This window comes from Ammodytes marinus (genome assembly GCF_949987685.1).
Source record: "Ammodytes marinus genome assembly, chromosome: 13".
Classification (NCBI taxonomy): domain Eukaryota; kingdom Metazoa; phylum Chordata; class Actinopteri; order Uranoscopiformes; family Ammodytidae; genus Ammodytes; species Ammodytes marinus.
Genome location: NC_137217.1, coordinates 21,628,074 through 21,649,078, shown reverse-complemented (window position 1 = coordinate 21,649,078; position 21,005 = coordinate 21,628,074). Strand labels below are relative to the sequence as shown.

The 21,005-nt window shown below is 42.6% G+C and overlaps 2 protein-coding genes across 3 annotated transcripts; both read left to right on the top strand.

Annotated features, from left to right (window-relative positions):
• Positions 1-1,659: 1,659 nt before the first annotated feature.
• arhgef5 (Rho guanine nucleotide exchange factor (GEF) 5) lies at positions 1,660-15,870 on the top strand. Of its 2 annotated transcripts, none has more exons than XM_080039709.1 (15): positions 1,660-2,156; positions 2,689-5,610; positions 8,505-8,550; positions 8,822-8,871; positions 9,669-10,030; positions 11,597-11,757; positions 11,947-12,099; positions 12,199-12,328; positions 12,636-12,710; positions 12,837-12,926; positions 13,075-13,217; positions 13,398-13,541; positions 13,642-13,712; positions 14,940-15,044; positions 15,164-15,870. In XM_080039709.1, the coding sequence occupies exons 2-15, from the start codon at positions 2,709-2,711 to the stop codon at positions 15,304-15,306; spliced, it is 4,575 nt and encodes a 1,524-aa protein (XP_079895835.1). In that variant the 5' UTR covers positions 1,660-2,156; positions 2,689-2,708; the 3' UTR covers positions 15,307-15,870. The 2 variants fall into 2 exon arrangements, with proteins under 2 accessions (XP_079895835.1, XP_079895834.1); XM_080039708.1 differs by having other exon boundaries at positions 2,689-6,249.
• A 1,079-nt stretch (positions 15,871-16,949) lies between these two features.
• LOC307259763 (gamma-aminobutyric acid receptor-associated protein-like 1) lies at positions 16,950-20,720 on the top strand. The gene is made up of 5 exons (XM_080039734.1): positions 16,950-17,116; positions 18,184-18,273; positions 18,468-18,546; positions 18,925-19,043; positions 20,190-20,720. Exons 2-5 carry the CDS (start codon positions 18,184-18,186, stop codon positions 20,253-20,255), a joined length of 354 nt encoding a protein of 117 aa, XP_079895860.1. The 5' UTR covers positions 16,950-17,116; the 3' UTR covers positions 20,256-20,720.
• Positions 20,721-21,005: the final 285 nt, after the last annotated feature.

Genomic DNA, 21,005 nt, shown 5'->3' with positions numbered 1-21,005 from the left:
GCAGAGTGCGGAAGTGAAACTAAACACACGCGCACGTGACCGACCAATGAGCTTCAGCTCTGCAGCTGAACGAGCTCACGCCTGCATCATCTGATCAACCCGTGGATTAGGATAGATATAGTCCATGGATGGATAGCATGTAACTACATTCAATTGAGTAAATATATATTTTGAGATAGCCTATTTAGTGTCCCCTCATTTAAAAGATAGACATGTTTTAAAAATTATATGTAAAATGTATGTGTGTATTTATGTATCTATAGAATAAATTGCTCTGTAATTAATTAAATGTTAAGATGGTACATTCCTATCAGGCATTTTTAAAGTAGAGTGCCCAAAACTCCCAAAACTTGTTTAGAGTAGTTTGAACATTCCCTCCAAGAATCATCATCAGAATTATTTATTATAAGACTTTAACAACAAGACATCATTTAAACAGGTAGGACTCTGATCAGATTGATTTACCTGACACAATGCCCTATTCTTCTAATCATAACCCAGTTTGCATACTGCTGTATGATAACAGTGAAGGTGATAAAAACATTACTGCGTGGCCTGTGTGTTCTGTTTTTTTCTTTTTCACCAGGCAGCATTGGCTTAGTTAGTGGCCTATTGGGATGTATTTTTTAAACGCTTTTATTTAAAACAAACGTTTGGTTCATAAAGAAACAGTCAAAAGATATCGGAAGCAAGTATTTTGTATATTGCGATTAATATATCCATTTGATAGCTTACCAATTTAGCTAGCTTGCTAACCTCAATGGAATGTCTTACTTTAGAAGAAAAAAAGATGGTTGAGAGGATTGAAACTACTCTCATGTTTGCACAGTAAATATTAAGCTACTGCCAGTCACCACTTAGTTTACAGTAGCATCAGTGACAGGGAAAATACAAACTCAGCATACATGGGATCAATATCCTGTTCTCCATTAATCAAGCCTGTCTCCATCAGAAAAAAAAATAGCTTTGGAGATGTTTGTTTATTTGGGATAGAACATTTTAAAATCTTAACAGTTTAACTGAACCTGAATCAGGTTAAGATGAACATTTTTAAAAAGATTAATGGGAAAGTGTGTAAAAGTTAGCCGAAGTGTAAGTAGGCTAAATAAATCAAGGCAAAGTGAGTGACGTGGTCCTAATGGTTTTAAAGGAATGTGAAAGTGATCTTTGGTCTTGTTGCCTTTATTTCAGGCCTACAGTAATGTAAATGACATGTTGTCGGGGTAATCCTAATTTCATCAATACCTAATCAACTTTATAGTAAGGCAATCATCGTTATACCAATCATTCACAGATCACCCTATAATGCCCCTCCCTTAGTTTAACCCTTCTTTGATTGCTTTAATCTCGGTTTTCTAGATCACAAGGAACAGTTTATTTTCCACTTTCTTTCCCCTATTAACTACTTCTCACTCTCAGGGGGAATGTAGGGACGTTTTTATAGGCCTCAGTGGGTTCTCTATAACAGTTTGTGTGCTCTCATTCTTCATACTGTCTCCCCTCCCCCCGCTCTCCCTTGTATTATCACACCCCTACCTTACCTGCCTGTGTGTGTTGTGCAGACACACCCAGCTACTCCTTATCCACCAATCGCTGCACCAAGTGAGATACACCAAGGAGGTGTACTTCCTGTGTTTCGTGACAGAAAAATTGGAGCAGGACAGAGGAGAGAGTTGAGCACTTTATTTTTGCCCTGGGGGTCCACACAGGCGATCAAGTCGGCAGATGAGGGGAGGGCAAAAGGACTGAGGCTATTGGACCGACGTAACATACGTGTGTTTGATTTATCAGAGTTCAGTGCCCTGTTCAGCAGCAACGACTGAGAGGACAGGACAGAGAGAAGGAGGAGGGGAAAGATAAGTGTCAATTTGTTCAGACTTGTTTGGGAATTCGAAGAAGGAGGGTAGAAACGGAGAGACGCAGCGAGAGGGAAAAACAAGCAGAGCTCAGGCGTAAACATTAAGGTTTTCCACAAGTATTGAGAGAAAGAGAAAGAGGCTGTTTTCATTTAGCTCATCAAAGGAGTTCGCTGCGTCCCCTAGATAATGTGAATACAGAGAATTCATTCTTATTTGTTGTGCAATCCCATGCTGTTTTTGAGCTGAGCTGAACCAGGGGAGGTGGGACCTCATATCTCCCCAGGATAATACATTCAGGTGAGTTGCTTTACAGTTTTTACATGGATTTCAGTTGAACACTTCTGTAAATCCCTTTGGGTTTGATGCTATTATTTACTATCTATGGTTTGAAGACAGTTTTGGATCGAGGTTAGTTATGGTTTGCATGTTACATGCCGTGCCTATGTGTCACAGGCCTTGAATTTATGAAAGGCTTCATATGGTATGCAGTGTTTTGCAGGTCTGTGCTGCATTCTTAGAGAACTGTAACAGGGTGTCACCTTTTTTGTGTGGCCTGCATCTTACATTTGTATTCTAAAGTTACTACACAAACAGACTGTCCTAAAATAACTGACAGCTTTTAGCTCCTAAGTACAAGTGCAATAATTAAATGTATTTGGCAAAACAAAATAAGACAGAAATCACAGCTAAGTGGCTGTATATATCATAACAGTTGCAAAATTCAGAGTATTCATCTTCAACTCTGGAACATCAGCTAAACATGTAAAAGTTGTCAGACCCTCCTTGTCTTATTTCTAAATTGATGATGTGGAGTTTCCCTTTCTTTTAGGTTCTCCAAATTGTGATACTATGGGGACCAAAAGGCCCGGCTGCACCCTCTTTGACACTCCATCAAATATAAACACTTCTGACCGCAAGCTTCACCCAGGTGGAAAAATCTCCCGGGATCCAAGTCCAAGGCCAGCAATGACTGCCCAGTCGGAGCGAGAGAGAGACAAACGAGAGGACGACTGGAGGAGAGAAAGAGAAATGGAGAGAATGAGAGAAAAAACAAGACACAGAGACATGGAGCCACGGGAGCAATACTACGAAAGAGACAGAGCTCCTGCACCCCGGCCAAGAGAGGGTGACAGAGAGGGGTCGAGAGACAGGAGGCAAGAAGACAGGAGGATACACGTGAGGTCGTATGTAGAGAAGGACACTGAGAGAGAGGAGGAGAGGGGGACGAATAAAGGTGACACATTTCCCAGAATGAGAAAAAGCAGCGCAGAACGTGCCAGAAGAAGGCCTGAGCTGGATGAAGACAGAGGGGAACGGAGGCCTAAAAGAGTAGAGACAGATTATGAGAGACGGGACAGAGACAGAGATGGCCAGCGGCAGAGCAGGCCAAGGGAAGAGGGAACTAACACTGGACGAAGACCTGCGGAGGATAAGAAATCACAACAGGTGCAAAGATATCGGTCTGATGTGGGTTTTCAAGACAGGAGAAGAGAAGTGCATAGCGATCCACGGGTCAGAAGAGAGAGGAGCGCAGCTAGAGAAAGAGAAAAGCCAAGGTCTAACATGGAAAAGTGGGAGACCAGGAGGCCTTCTCCACACAGGAGACAAGAGAGAGAGATCTACTTAGACAGGAGTGAGAGGGGAAAGGCGCAGAGGGAGGGAAAGAGGAACTCCAGGAGTGAAGGAGACAGTGACGAGAGAGAGCAGAGGAGGGAGAGAGCAAGGAGCAGGGAGAGGGATAGGGCCTATCATCAGAGCAGAAGTGAGGGTGACAACACGGACAAAATGGAAGCGGATCGATCTCGGAGGAAGGGGGTGAGGAAAGAGGACACAGGGCGGTCACATGACAGGAGAGAAGATGAGAGAAACAGAGAGTATAGTAAGCAGAGGAGGGACAGGGAAACAACGGATAGAAAGACCTATTCTAGGTGGGATGATACGACAGGAAGAAGCAGCCAAGCCCCGAGAGAGACGGGGCTACAAGTGCAGCCACGAGTCCAGAGCAGCGGCGAGTGGAGTAGCGACATGGACAGTGAGGTGAGATACAGACGACGCAGGGACAGCTATGAGGAGACGGGATCGGGGAGAGAGAGCACTACTCATAGGGAGAGAGATGTAAAAGAACAGAGAAATCCAGAGAGAGCTGCTGAAAGAAATCCAGCCAGGGAGCCAACAAGAACAGAGAGACAAGAGAGAGAAAGAAAAGAGGCGCAAGATGCAGAGAGAAGAGGCAGTGTGCCAGAGCAGAAGAAGATGTGGTTAGACCCACAGAGAGGCAGGACTAGTAGAGATGAATATGTGGACAGAGGGAGACACACAAGTGGGGATGAGAGGAGCGTGGTAGAGAGGGGAAGAGGGGAACCAGATGAGAGGTACAGAGGAAGACACGGAGAGAGGAATCAGTACAGGGGAGACACGGAGAGGGAGACAGAGGGTGTAAGTGTGGATGGAGATGATGTAGGTGAAGATGAGAGAGGGAAGGTTTCTTCCCTCTCTCATCCATCTGACAGCGGTGGAGAGATAGAGGGAAGCCAAAGGAGAGATGCAGAGGGAGATAAGGTCACGGATAACACAGACGAGAGTGACAGAGAGGAGGAGGGCGGGAGGGATAGCTGGGGTCGCTCCGAGAGCGAAGGAGGAAGTGGGAAGCCAGGGGAGGATGGCTTTGAGACCGTGTCCAGCGGCTGGGACGAGGAGGATGAAAGAGAGGAGGCGTTTGAGGACTGTCAGGAATTCTTTGAAGGTGAAGTTGCATGTAACGGGCCCTCACCTGTTGCCTTAGAGGGAGAAGAAGGTGCAATGGGAGAGGAGCAGATGGTTGAGGAAAAGGAAGAGGGGAGGGGATCAAAGAAAAAGTATGTCTTCTGTGTGATTGGCACGTTGCCCCAGCAAAAGACCAACGAGGTGTCGCCCCAGCAAATTGATCAGACAAAGGGAGCAGAAATAGAAAACCCATATTTAGAAAGTCTTCATCATTCTAGTGACTCCACACAGCAACCTCAGGATGCCCTGCATGTGACGCTGAGTGGAAATGATGAATTCCCGATCATCAACAACCAAGACACAAAGAGCAGAATCTATTTGAACTCGCCAAGGGAGGAAAGGGCAGCCATCGGAGAATCTACTGAAGTGAATATGAGATACAGAGTGTCGCCAGAGCTTCATAACACAGATACCGGAGAGGGAATGAGGAGCAAATCGGAGCGCCCATATACCCCAATAGAGACAGTTAAAAGAGACTCACAGACTGAAAGACTCCTCAATAAGTGGAGAGAGAACAATAAAGAAGAGGTGGAGCAAGATCCTGAAGTCCCAAGCAATCCCTATGGTGAGGTCTTGTCTCAAGTGAATTTCGAACAAATTCAACCCATCTTGGATGGGCTTGCCTCTGGCGCAATGAGTCCAGAAGAGGTCGAGGCCATTCGGATCCGAATGAGCGGAGCGTGGAGCATCGCCGAGGAGCCCAAGCGTCATTCCCAAGCCCCCCACCTTAAATGGGCCAAAAATGTGGTGCGGGAGATTCTAGGACGCTCCGAAGATAAGGATCTGGATGAACCTAAAACAGAGGTAGAAGGAGATCGAGGGGTCAGCCAATCGGAGGCAGCGATAGAGAAGGACCCACAGCAGGAGGAGGAGGAGGAGGGTGCACAAGGGACTGGAGAGATGCCAGGTGTTAGGTTGAGCACAGACGAGGAGCCTTCAGAGCCAGAGCCGGAGGAGGAAGAGTCTTTGGAGGTGGAGGGATCAAGAGGTATGAGGCAGAAACAGGCCGACATGCATGCTGACCAGTGCACAGCTATGCATGGTGACACGCGTACATACACTAATACTGACACACTGCTAGACACAGAGGGGGAGGAATGTCCCAGCATGGACAAACAGACTGAGAGTTCTGGCCTTGTTAAAGTAGAAAAGGCAGATGATAGGGTTGAGTTATCAGAAACTGAAAAAGAAGCAATGGAAAATAGAGAAATGGAGATGTATTTATCCTTGAGCAGCACGCTTTACAAGCCTAACAGCTGCCCCATTCTCAATTATGATAGCGATTCTGACCTCCTCGTCCCCTCGAGAGAGGATGAGGACCAGGAGGGGGAAGACAGGATGGGTGAGAGTGAAGAAGAGAGGCAAGGAGAGGAGCATGGAGACAGTGGTAGTGCAGAGGAAGTGGGAGAGGTTACTCAATTGGATGGCACAGAGGCAGCAGAGAGAAAAACAGCCGGGGGGGATTTGAAAAGCAGCTACAGTTTCCGAGATTTGGGTCCGGAAGCTCGGTTTCGAAGAAGGGGAATCCGTAAAACCACTGAAAGAAGAAAAGGAGAGCTTGTAGAAGTTGAAGAAGAGATGGAAGATGTTGGAAGGGATCGCAGAACCAGAATATTCTCAACAACAGGTAACGAAAGAAGATGGAGGGTGGAAACGCTGGTTATGTGCTCCAATCAGTTTTCAGAAATCCACATAATTACCTCTCCGTTGACTTGCATGCATCATTTCTTATTTTCTTTTGTTTCTTCCTATTCAACATTGACAATATTTTCCTAATCAAGTTGAAATTTTCCAGACCGGATTGCCCACAGACAACCCTTAAATGGAAGGCTACATAGATGTGTTTTTTTCAAACAATCTTTTAGTCATATCTTGTTTTATAAATCCGACACCTTCTTGCATCATTTCGTTGCAACATCAATCACATAGCAGGGTTCGACATAACGTATAGCCCGATGGCCCGGGGCCAGTAAAATCATATGCAGGGCAAGTTGATTGGCCAGTCACTGTCCCGCCCGGGCCAGTGACTGGCCAATCACAGTTCAGTATATTTTTGTAGACTACATCATGGTTCATTGAAATGCGCGTTGAGAGTCGGAATGAAAGCAGTGTTTATTTAAGACTCAATATAATAAACCTAATATAAAATATATTTTTTAATGAAAGGCCAGTGGACAACCGATGCGTGGGCGTTTTGACAGGCAGAGCAACAAGCGGGTGCAATCTCGCTCCGTTGGCAGAGCTGCCCACCGTCCGCCTGCGAGTCGACTTGCTTTGCCCCCTTTCTTCCCACAGCAGAGGTGTGCAGAAAATGATAACTGCGCTTTTCCTTTATCTGCCGCCGTAATGTTACAGTATTTGCATCCAAGCTCCAATGGTAATACAAATGAGAGGCGTTATTTAAACGCTGTGAATGCGTCTCCGGTGATTGTGTCGGTTGTAGACAGAAACGAACGGAGGGACTCCGCTCACTGTACAGTTCCTATAGTCGCGCAGTTTGGCACTGTGTTTTCAGGCTCGAGACATTCAATCAGATCGCGGAAGTCTTTCCCATTGAAATCGCTAACGGGGAGAATATCCCCCGTTATTATTTTAGCCACAAACCACAGTTCATCTGCGCAGCGGCTCACTCGCTGCCGAGATCACACGGTGAAACGCTGCTGTGATCGGACGAAGGCATTGTGTGTTTCTAAGTTGATTTAACGTCATAGTCTTAGACGAGCGTTTAACTTATGCTGCATATTTTGCACTGCATTGTTTTTTATCAATAGTTTGAAAAAATGGTCCCACACCGGACTCTTATGTGAAGCTGACACTTCATGGAGAAGTGACACTCCTGCAGCGCGCTCACAACCAGACGTGAACTCACATACACGGTGAAATCTCCCATTTAAAAAAACGGCATAACCCACTGATTTTCGGATTTCTATTCTATTTTTAAAGTCAACTTGAGCGCAAGTGGAAAACCGGTCATTCGGTCGACACATTCACATCCCTAATGCATATAGAGAAAGTAATAAAAACAGCCTACCACACCACAAAGAATGATCAGACCTTCATATCTTATTTTTTTTTTTACGTTTGAACATGACTTCTGCAGGTGAACTGTTCATTAAACTGCCCAAATTCAAGAATACAAACAACCATCAAACTACTGGACTTTAAAATACTGGCCGACTCTTTCAACATACTTTCAGTTGTAGGCTTCTAATTCAATATGTTTGCCTGGTTTTTATATTATGTGTATGAGCAATATCAACATTTCATATAATTAACTATAAGAAAAATAACCAAATCTAAAGGGAATATATATACTGTTACAGTATAGATATTCCCTTTAGATCTGGTTATCTTTCTTTATTTTTCTAATACAGGTATTATAATTATTGACACTAAATTATGAAGAAAAAAAAAGTGTGTGCAGGGCCAGTGAAAATATACAAGGGGCCAGTAAAACTCGGATCCACTGGCCCGGCGGGCCAGTAGGAAAAAAAAGTTATGTTAAACCCTGCATAGTCACAAATCTGAGGCAGACTTCGTTCTGCTTATATACATATCATTGCATTTATCAGAAGACACTGCCTTCTTTCCCTGGAAATTGCATCACATGTCGTGGTTGCAGGTAGTGGGCGGAAATATGAATGGAGGTGGAGAAATCAGGGAAGCATGAGCTAAAAGGCATGGGGGGGATCCTGTTATGAGACATAACACCAGAGGCACAAGCTTTGGGAACCACACATGCTTGTTGTAGCTGGGTTATTGAAATAAAAGTTATTTATCTTACTTATTACCTATTTCTTTAGTCATCAGTAAATCTGATTCACGTAAATATGGGTTTGCTGTTTTTTAACGTTTCAATGAATGGATACTTTTTTATTCCAGACGATGAGGACGATAAGAGCAAAAGCTGGGGAGAAGTAGACCTGAGGTTTGTAAAACAACTGCACATGACATACAAACATACCCAATTCTTTCATTTCTATTTTTAAAGTATGTATTTGATTGCATGTCCCTGATATGGATATTGCATTTTTGAGGGACGTAGGTCAATAATATTTTGAACCACTAAGTACTAAGTTATATCTCTGTCTGTGCATATTTCAGTGCAAATGTTCCACACTTCAAAACAGTTTTTTGTCACGGTCTTCACAGTTCTAAAATACATTGTTGTTGTGACTCTGTCTGTGTGTGTGCTGTAGGAATGTTTTGGACACGATCGAGAGACGGAAAAGGAATTCACGGTTTTTCAGTGAGTATCTCTGTCAACTTTTATTTATTTTTCCTAATCAACGTACCTCTTTAAAACCATTATAAGAACTCCAGGTCCAAATCAAGCACTTGGGCTTGATTAATATTTGCAGATGACTTATTTTACTACTCTTTTTATTTTGACATTATATCACTGACTGATTGGTTCCACAGTAAAGTAAATCGTTAGCTTGATCAATAGAAAGGGCTGTGTAGGTGACACTGATGTTTCTACAGATCAAATCTGCTCTGGCTGTAGCAGGAAAAAGCACGACGTGGTTGAGCAATTCCCTTCAGTTTGCGTGATTAATCTCTGTGTTAATACATGCCCACTAACTGTTTATCTCTTTTCTCAGCCCATATTCGCTCAGAATTTTGAAAAAAAAAGAACACAAATGCAAGGAAATATGTGTGCAGTTTCCTGTTGCCTCATTTTAGAATTATGTTTTAAACAACACTTAAATGGCAGTGGGTCCCTTGTTCTATGATTCACATAGATATTGCGAAAAATGGGACATAGGAGAGTGTGAGTATGTGCTGTATATATGTGAGTCTGTGCAAGCCGCAGACAGGTTTCTGCAAGCATTCATTTCTCCTGTCTTGAGGGAAAAACAGCTGCTACTGCAACATTGCATTCCGACAAGTATGTGTAAAAGGAATGTCAAATTCAAACAACTCGCCGTTTCTGTCTCTAGCCATTTTCTTTCCCTTTTCTTCATGTATTTTTTTGTTGCCCTCCCTCTCCTCTCTTCTTCTGCTGTCTTCGTTCAACCGTCTCACTTTCTCTTCGCCTCCCAGATGCTGCCCAGCTCTACCAGCAGTACAGCGAGGCCGCTCAGAACTTTGAGATTCAGCGTCAGGCTCGCTCCGATGTCGTCTCCATAATCGAGGACGCTCCCCGCTCTCCTCTTACCTCGCCTAAACCTGCCCGCAGACCTCTCCCTCCCCTCCCTCCTGTCCAGCACCCACACTCTTTGTCTCACACGCACTCCATTACCAGTGTCAAGAGCTTGCCTGTCCCCGAGACCGGACGCAGGCCTTCCTCCCCTCGTCTGTCTGCCTGCCTCACACAGTCATCCACACTGTGGCGGGAGCTGCCGGGGGTCAGGAACAGCTTGGAGCTGGAGGAGCTCACAGAAGACCAGAGGAGACTACAGGAGGTATGTCAAACTGTCTAGTCACCAGTTCTGTGTTACTACATCACACCTCAACATTCTTAAAGGTGCTGTAAGCGGAATGGTTCTTTTAGCTAACTTCCTGTCAGTTACTGCAATTAGCAGTCCCCTCGCTCGTCCCTACGTCACCACATTAATGCACTGCGGTCTTCAAACAGCGAGATAGCATCATCTCAGATAAGTAATTGTGATAAAACATGAAAACATGTTTTCATGTCAAAACAGATATTGGGAAGGATTTATACCTGCTCTGCCATTGTAGGCGCATAAACATTCACCCATCTGTCCTCTGGCGTGCACTGGCAGTGAGACCATAGCTGCATTCCAATAGTAGTTGCACTTCCCCTCGTTCATTTACCCTCAGCCCTTGGTATGACGTAACAGCATACGTTGCACGGAGGGAACTTGGAGCGCGGAGGGAGACTGGGCGGGGGAGGAGCGGGGGATTTAAATGGAACCCACTTGCCCACTTTCCCTTGTAGTCGCAATGGACCGTCAGTTACATAGGTAGTTCTGAATGCAAATAATACAGAATTATAACATTCTGCTAAGGTAGCCTATGTTGCAGAAAGCCATTTCCATAGCATAACAAACATTGAATTTCGACACGGTAACTCAGATTATCAAGATATTGTTACTTACACATGTAGATTGTTTGCTCCAACATATTTTCATATTTATATTAGTTTCAACCAAAAACATTTGTTTTAAATAGTCCTCTAATTGGCAGCCATCTGTGTTATAGCAGCAATGTGTAAACTGCAATACATTCACTGGATTGTTCCTATGGGAATAGGATAGCCTAATTGAGGTGTTTTGGAATATATTTATATATAGCCTATATATTTGTCCTGCGGGTGGCCGCGATGTCCCTAAAAGCATACAGTCTACCGGAAAATAAAAGGAGAAGAAGAAGAAGACGAACTGCAATGCACTGTGGGTGATATCCACCTCGGAGTGACCATGGATGTTCACTTGATCACTCAGCCCTCCGAGGGTCTATATCATGAAGTTCACTTCAGTTTCCAGACAATTGGAACGACACTTAAGATGGCGGCGGGGATTCCCCCGAGGGCAAGTGCCTAGGGCAAGTGAACGAGGGCATGTTGAACGGGTATTGGAACGCAGGGCATGAGTGAGACCGGTGTCGGTTTGTAGCGTTCTCTCTTGTGATTGGACATTAATTTCGGGATCCCCGAAAAGTTTATTTGCCGATTACGTGCAGAGCAGCTGCCTGAGAGATCGGCTTTATGAAACGCGCACATTATGTAAGTGATCACTGTATGAATAAAGAGCGATTTAACACTTATATTAACATAAATAAATCGCTTACTTCACCTTTAAAGCTTTTCTGGAACTGTAAGTGTTTCTGTAAGTCTTAAAAAAGACATGTGTCTGAGCAAGAATACTCATGCTCATTGTGAAATGATCCTCCTCAGTAAGACACATCCCTGTCAAAATTCCCCAGAGAGAACTGACAAACAGCTGTTTGCAATAATGAACTGTTAACTGTCTCTGGCTCAATGTTTTCATCTTTTCTTTTATTTATAGGTGAGATTTGAGGTGGTGACTTCCGAGGCCTCCTACTGCCGCAGTTTGGACATTGTTGTTGAACACTTTGTCAAGTCTAAACAGCTGGGGGCGCTGTTAACCACTCAGGATAGAAACTGGCTGTTTTCCCGGTTGGCTGACGTCCGTGCCATCAGCCACAGGTCAGAAGTCTCACATTATTTAGAGCCAGTTCTTTATCCATCTGAGCTATAGTTCTACATTTACATCTGACGTGATGTAACATACAGTGCTTTAACTAATTATCAAAATATTTGTTTTGTGCAGGTACGATTTTACAAATCTGTGGGAGAATTGAGCCTAAAATAATTATTTTAACTTTTTTGTTTTAGTTTCTTATCAAAACTGGAGGAGCGGGTGGAGTCAGACATGATGCAGTTTACCGTGTGTGACATCATCACTCGGCACTGTCAACGCTTCAAAATGGTTTACGTGCCTTACCTCACCAATCAGTCCTATCAGGATGCCACCTACCAGAGACTCATGTAAGCCTATTAGTCAAGCTGTTATGCGCTTTTCTGTGCTGGAAGATAATGTATTTGTTGCAGGCTTAAGTAGTAGATTGATTTCTCCTTTTCTTTCAGGAATGAGAATTCGGGTTTCAAGCGAATTGTGGATAAATTAGAGAGGAGCCCTGTTTGTCAGAGGCTTCCTCTTCGCTCCTTCCTTGTCCTTCCCTTTCAACGCATCACAAGAATTAAGCTGCTGGTCCAGGTGTGTGTGTGTGTGTGTGTGTGTGTGTGTGTGTGTGTGTGTGTGTGTGTGTGTGTGTGTGTGTGTGTGTGTGTGTGTGTGTGTGTGTGTGTGTGTGTGTGTGTGTGTGTGTGTGTGTGTGTGTGTGTGTGTGTGTGTGTGTGTGTGTGTGTGTGTGTGTGTGTGTGTGTGTGTGTGTGTGTGTGTGTGTGTGTGTGTGTGTGTGTGTGTGTGTGTGTTTGTGACCTTTTTGAAACAGTAAAGGTTGATGGTTCACAACATGTATCATCCTGTACCCTTTTAACATGTACCCTCTGTTTCTGCCCAGAACATTGTGAAAAGAACAACTCCTGGTACTATGGAGGCGACTCATGCCATCAAGTCTTTGAAACTCCTTGAGAAGGTACAGCAACCTTCCCTTGTTACTACATATTCAAATAGGATAGCAATGTTTTTATAATATTGCTAAAATAACCTGCAACTTCTTGGTAATAAGAACATATTTTTCCTTCTTTTATTCCTCCTGTAGCTGATTCAAGAGAGTAATGACAGCATCACACAGATGAAGAGCATTGAGTCCCTGGTCTCTCTCAGTGCCAAAGTGGACTTTGAGTGCAGGGTAAGTGAAGACTACTATGTTTTCATACAACATTTTACAATCCAAATTCTTGAGTTCAAAGAAATGTGTCATGCTTAAAAAAAAAGTAGTGACAGACAGCATTGTCTTTGTGTGTGTGTTTGTGTTTGTTGTGGTGTGTGTTTTACAGACCCTTCCTCTGATCAGTCAGTCTCGGAGGCTGGTGCGGGAAGGGCCGGTCTCTGAACTGATGGATTTCTCTCTTAAGGATACAGAGAGACATATTTACTTGCACCTGTTCAATGACTACTTGCTACTTTCTCTGCAGAAAGAGTGAGTCAATCAGCAAGTTTTTTTATTTAATTTTTTTTTACAAAAAATCTCATTATTCATTTGTGACATCCTGTTATCCTTCATATCTGCAGTCTTTTTATCTCTCCCTTAATCTCCCCCCTAATCACAGTCTTTCCTTCCGCCATCCCATTTCTGTCTTGTGCTGTCTGCTGCTTTCAGCGGGGGGCGCTTCACAGTGATAGACCACTCTCCAGTATCGGATCTGCGTGCTGAGAACTGCCGTGTCAAACTTCACTCCCTCCAGAAAAACCTGTTCCGGTTGCATATTGCTCCCAAAGCCAAGCTGCTAAGAACTGACACACAGTAAGAGACTGGCTGGCAGTGTCTGTGTTGGCTGTTGCTGCATCACAATGTGAGAAAAGTTGCAGAATTTCTTACACCCTTTTTTTACTTTTTCCCTTAGGAGTGATAAGCTACGTTGGATATCCGCTCTTTCCCGGCCACATCCTGAAATAGACTATTCTGCTGCACAAGGTGAAGAATGCAATGTTGGTTTAGAGGTCGTAAGATGCCAAGTTGTTCTCAAACCACTGCCCTGCTTCACTCAGTCCCTACGTAACATATAGGTTTCCAAAGATGTATTTTGCATCCTAACAACAATCATATTTTTAGATGAAAGTAAAGAAAGTTAAAGGACATAAATGTGTTTTTTCAACAAAAACTGTGACATGGTATGGGGACACGATTACACTTATTTCCGACACTGAAATAAAATGGCGAAAAGAACTGGCCACAAAGTCACCATCAGCATACAATAATAAACCTTTCTGATATATGGCATCCTTGCTTTATGTCAAAATGTATATTATGGAAATGATGGGAATCAAAACATATAGATGAGCCAGTTCCAGGGACTTGTGCTAGCTGCCTACTAGTAGAAAACTCATTCAAAATGTTTCAGGGAAACATTTGCAACTTGGACCCTGGGTGACTGTAGTGAACTACCATCAATAGCTGCTGGAAAAAGTTATCCTATGGGTTCATTCACCATCACTTAGTTCCACTGTATGCATAAGACTCACTTATCACTGTTTATAGAGGAATAGACTGCATTTTGACTTCGGAACTTCAGCGTTCTCTGACCTTGTTTACATGAATGTTTTATTCACCCACACACATATTTTCAGCATGTTTTCAGTCACCATGACTGATTACACCTGATGTCACCAATCTCAATGTACTAACAATGATAAAAGTGTATTGCCCAACTATTACAAGTGTAAACAAACAACAGCAATAACAGGAAAGTGATCTAAATGTCAAGCACAGTTTCCGACGCCCAGACAGTATGCAAAGAGCTGTCAACATGTTTTAAATAAGGAACTTCACATTCCGAGCATTATAATCAGCAATTCCGGAAAACACTTTTGTCAGAATCACTTTTTGTCAAAATCAGTAAATATCTCCTTATCATACGCTATCTTTCTGTACTGTGTGTGCACTGAAAAAAGAAAAAAGACTGGTGTTAATACACAGCCTCTATAAACTGGCATCTAAAAACAAAAGGGGCCCTTCTTAGCTAGTAGCAACATGCCCCATTTACAGAGCCTAGGCTGTGTATTAACACTGGATTTTGTTTTCAGCCCATAAACACTACAGGTAGCGGATTGTGAGGAGATATTCACAAGCATTCTCCAGAATCGCTGACACCGCCTCCTTTTAAACTGTAGGTCTGACCTCTCTCCTTCTTTGTCCGAACAGATTTTCCACAGATGCAGTGTATCCGAGCTGTGGTCGCCCAGCAGTCTGATGAGTTGTCGTTGGACAAAGCTGATATCATACTAGTTCACCAACAAAGCAGTGACCGTAAGATAATCAAACTACCGTTTCCCTGTGCAGTGTTTGATTGTAGAACTGCCGTGACCCTGGTATTATTAGAGAATAAGCATTCAGTTACATTGTGTTGGATTTGTTCTTCCTCACAGATTGGGTAGAGGGGACCAAACTGTCTGATCGCCATCGTGGATGGGTGCCAGAGTCCCATTTGGAAACCATAAGCAACTCTAGAGTCCGAGAACGCAACCTGTCAGATGCCCTCAAACTGACAACGGCCAAAGCTGCTGTTTGACCACAATGCTCAGCGTGGGACTAAACTGAGGGACGTCCTGGATGCACCTTAAAATGAGAAGACTCAGTTGTCTGCTTCATACTGCTGGAAAGTGGACTATGGACGTTCAGTGCTCCAAAAAACGGGGATTGCTGTCATTGAATTGTTCACAAGTGTGCAGCAGCTGAAATGTTGTAGGAATTCATCTCAATGTAGCATTGCGTTTCACTTAGTTGAACAATCGTTTGCCTTTGAACAAATGTGTTGACTGCTGAGGCCTGCCTGAAAGAGTGATTAACATTGTGACTCTATTAACTGGTATCTTCAGTACATTACCAACAGTGTGTGTGTCAATAAGCTGGTGTTTTAAGAGAATATTTTGATTAAGTGAAATCACATTTTTCGAGGAAATGTTTTATTTGTGAATATTGAACAGAATCTAATAGTTGATTGAAAGATAAATGTCTGTTGAAAAGTTGACCCCTGCATGCAGGAGAGCAGAGACATAAATCATGCAACAATGTACAACACAATTGAATGATGTACAGAGTTAACAGAATGAGGACATTTCAATAAAATTCAGATTGGTGGACTAAAATCACTTCTGAAAAGAACGCATGCCTCTTTGAGAGTGAGTGGTGGCTTATGGTGGTATCTGTAATCTGTATGGAGTTTGACTGTTTATTAATTGTTGGGGATTTTAATATACATGTTGAAAACCCGAGGACAGAAGTGCTAAAGAACTGTGCTATGTCCTGGAAAATGTTGGACTCTCTCAACATATAAACCAGCCTACACATAACAAAGGTCACACCCTGGACTTAATAATTTCAAAGGGCCTGGACATTTCAAACCTTTCAGTGTCTGATGTGGATTCGTTACTGTTCACTTGCGTGATCACAAAGATAACAGACGAGCCTCGTTAAATAGCCCAATATGAATATAGAAATTATATAATAATTTAAACTGTGATCACTAGAGGACAAGGGATCTTGTATAATATAAAACACTCATCAATGCTGTGCAGCGGCAGCTTAATAATTTTGCTGCTGCTGATATGCATAACTTAATTCTTAAAATAGATTGCTTCTCATACGGAAGCAATGATGCTCTTGCTCCATTGACGATGGCTTTTATGCACACGCTCCACCCAGAGTGAACACGCTCAGAGTTGATTGACCCAACGCTGATCCACTGTTCTGAAACCAAAAACCCAGACCCTGCGCTCTGAGTTGGTCAACTCAGAGCGCAGGATGAAACTCAGAGTATATAAAACCAGCTACCTGAAACAGGCCTCTGTACATAGCAAGGCTCATAAAACGCTTGAAAAAGGCGGTCGGAAAAAACGCTCAGTAGACACTCCCGAGCGCACAGCCAGCGTTTAACGCTGGAAAAAGGCGTTAGGTGGACACGGGCCCTGAGGATTGAGTAAGGGCGTAACCATATCGCCAGACTGGCCCAGTTTCCAAGCGCTCCCATTGGTTAGATGTATTAAAACAGAGTTAGACGGAAAGCAGCACTCATCCAATGAACGCGCTGTCACTGTGCCTTTGGTCCACTCTGATTGGATACCATCCACTGTCAATCTACACACTCGTCTCTGATTGGTCACGGACGTGGTGGGCGAGCGTTGCAGCATTTGTTGTTGTTTTTGTTCAGCAAAATAAGTAGACCAGTCGACATCTTTAAAATAGGGTACATTCCCGTACGTTATGACTGATTTTTGAGCAAATAATAATCTCCTAGGGCATTGTTTTAAGACACTTACCAGCGCAGTGAATCTGGATTTATCCTGTTTTGAGTGAATCTTGTTCTTGTCTTTTTTTCAAAGGTATGTGAACAGAAACGTCTTGTTGATCCGTTAGCTTCTGTTGTTAGCAAAACCGTTGTCAGCGAGGACGATAAAACAGCCTTTAAATGTTATATTATAGACACAGCGACTGCGGAAGTTAGTTGTTTTTGACGGTACGTATAGTTTTGTTTAGTTGCTTTCTTTATAACCGCCTCAGAAGGAAGGCCAGTTAGCTGAAGTCAAAACTGTTGTTTAACGTGACGTGGCCTCACTTCACGATGACCCTTATCAACGTGACAGAGAGAAACTAGTCTTATGCAGTCTGTACTAAAAAAGAAAATTCTGATTACATTTGTTTGGCTGTAGTGGCTGGCGACGAAGAGATACTATGTTGGATGAGTGTTTTTCTTTTTATCGTTAGCTTTACTGTCTGCCCACTGATACGGCTGTTTACTCCACCCATAGCTAACTGTAAACAGCGGCATATAATTGGGGGGTTCGGATGTGAAAATAAGTAAAACTGTGGTTATATCGTTTATAAAGAAGACAATATTTTGATTGTATGGTCTACGGGGGTCTATGGGTACAATCTCCAACCACTGATTCTACATACAGTTTACATCAGTATAATAAGTATATATTATATATTTATTACCTATATTTTCTGGAACATGTATTTGAGAATCCATTCAGTAATGCAATCAACCCAATGGAATGTCTTTCTTCTTGCCCCAAGCACTAATAATAAGGGCTGCAAGAATGGTTCCTTTGAAGAACATTATTTATAGTAAGCAAATGGTGAAATAAACGCCCTACACAACTTCAAATAGCAGCTTTGCACACAAGGGACAGCTATGTTGGTATATACAATAATGAACATTTCTTACAGCTGAGAAATGTGTATTGTCAAAATTCCTACCCCTGATATTGCCCCTATAAAAGACTTGATTAAAAGTTGCCTGCATCTCATCTCTCAGTTAAACAATGATGTTTTCGTTATTCACTGATTGGTGAAGTCAGCCAGTGCTCTCTCTCTCTACTTTGTTTTCTCTGTACATAATGCTATTGTTGTTAGACACTTCAAGGTTTTCTTGTGTTGTTTTCAGATGGGCAGTCAGTACCAGCGTTCAGTACCACTCGAGGTGAGGAGAGCAGAGGGAGAGAGAGTTCGGGCCAAACATCCTGACAAGATACCGGTCAGTATGGAAGTTTTAAATGTAATGTGTTGCATTTACTTTGAGTGATTTTCAATCAGTAAGTCAGCTGAGTAAAAGCATTGTTCTCTAGATAGGAGACGTGTGAATGTTTTTGATGTTGTTTAGATGTTGTCACTTAGACCCCTTCTGTCTCTGATGGTGATGAGTGATTACTGTTTGGTCTTTTTGAACAGATCATTGTGGAGAGGTCCGCGAGGTCACGAGCTCCTGAACTGGACAAGAAGAAATATCTAGTGCCCTCAGATTTAACAGGTGAGATAAATATCCAAATGCATGCAAAAACTTTAACAGCCCAGTTTCATCGACTCTGATAATTGTCACGTCTAGAAAAATAATACTGCAGCAGTCAACCGCCCAGAGCCTTCACCATGGAAAGACAAGGTGTCCCCACTTGGGATCAGAAGAGCTCAATACTCACAGTTTTATTTATAGCCAGACAGATTTTTTTTTTTTACTGAGATTGATAGGTGGCAGAAACGATAACTACTCTATTACTTCTACATTTGTAATATCTAATTATAAGTTATCATAAGACAGAAAGGCCCTGTCCTACAGTGTTTTTTCTACTGAGCATCACACTCACTGACCACCTCGCTCTCTTTCTCTCCTTCCATTTGTTTTCTTTTCCAGTGGGCCAGCTGTGCTTCCTGATCCGTCAGCGCGTGTCACTGAGACCGGAGGAGGCGCTCTTCTTCTTTGTCAACAACTCCCTTCCCCCATCCAGTTCCCCTCTCTCTGCTGTGTATGAGGTAACTGCACCCTGCCGCACACCTGTTCACATGAGTATCCTCCCCAGCACACACACAACACAAACATATTTACCAACATTTGCAGATCACCGTCCGCTTCTGAAGCTATTTCTCTATGTTTGCTTGTTCAGAAAAAGAGATTAATAACAAAAGTCATCTGACACACAACATTTTTCCCCTTCCCCCTTCATACAACATACCAAACATATCTCAGACGGACAGATCTGCTTGGACAGTGATGTCACTTCACTTTTCGTGTTGTCAGAAGTAGACTGCCAGTAAACCCACAAACATTTGAATTATAAAAAAAGACTACCAGTAAACCCACAGACATTTGAATACATAAAACAACTGAGCAGATAATTGTCACTTCTTCATTCTGAAAGTTAAATAAATTCTGTTTATATTTATAAATGTCACCCAATATCACAAAGAGCCATTTGCCTCAGTGGAATTCACAGTCCGTTCAAAATATGACACCTGACCCTCTGCCCTTTGACCCTTAGCTCAACTGAGGAAAAACTCCCTGCAAAAAAAAAACCTTTAACGGGCAAAATGTTGAGAAACCTCAGGGAGAGTGGCAGAGGAAGTGATCACTCTCCCAGGACGGACAGTCTAGAAATAGACGTCACGTGTACAGAACAAACCAATAGAAAAGGCACAGAGAAGTACAATCATTGAAAAATATGTTTACATCCAGATAATAAAATATGAATAATGTGGATGCAGTAGGACTTTAGATGCTTCCAGAGGAAGGTCCTGGTCCACACCACCTCCTCACCACCAGGGAAACCTGGAAGAGGAGAGACAGACAGACATCCAATGACAGAGCAAAGTCAACGTAGAGAGTGAACTGGCGTGAGACTAGAAAGTGATATTAAAACCAGTATTTTATAGTGTGCTTGAAAAAAAGCAGTGAAAGATTTACAAGATATATTGATAAGAATAAAGCTTTTAATTCCTCAGTTCTCAAATGAGATAAGTTTATGCACAAATGTATTGTGTCCAACTACAACCAAACAACTTTTGGTTTGCTTCTAGAGCCATTCTATGGGGTTAGTGTGGGTGTGACAGCCCAAGTGGAAACCTATCAGCTTGTCATGTCTTGCTGAATTATGCATTATTCTCTGCTCTCTTGTTTTCTAGGAGCACCATGAAGAAGACCTGTTCCTCTACATGACCTACAGCAATGAGAGTGTGTACGGTGCCTGAGGGAGGATTAAAGACTTGAGAAAGAGAGAGAGGGAATGAGAGGGAGAAAAAGTGAGACTTTCTGAGGAATAAAGATTTAAGGCTTTCTGTGATGCTTCACACCACTATTATTCTTTGTTTTAGTTTTGATAAGTAACCACAGTACATGGTGGAAGAAAGGCTTGGCAAAGGGCACAGGGGTGGTTGGTGGGGTGGATCTTTTCTCAGTGTTTTGGGAGGACCGTAATGCATTTAATTACTCTTTAAGTTACGTTGATTTTGTACTTGTTCGAAGACGTAAAAGGTAGGGTGAAATCAGAGGATGAAAAAAAAAAGTGTTTCAAAAGGAAGCTATTGCAATTATGTCGAAGGAGCTCTCATTTTCTTTCTCAGTCGTCTGTATTTAATGCAAATAGTATTTTCTTTTTTTTTGTAAATTAATATCATAAACCTTTGTTGAAAATAAAGATGAAAATGCATACCTTTTTATGATTCATGCTTTTTACTTTATTATTCTATATGTTTGTGTGTCTTCTTATGCCACAATTTGGGATGTTATATTTCAGAACATTTTAATCAGACTCTTTGCATTGCTATAAACTTCTATTGCACTGAAATCTCAACCATTATGTATTTTTATATGTATTTATTTAGCCCTTAACCAAACGGTTGTCATCACACAGCAGTGTACACACAAAGGCCTCCTCCAAAAGCTACTTGTGCACTGTATGCATGTGGTTCACAGGAAGGATGACTGTCAAGAAAAAGCAC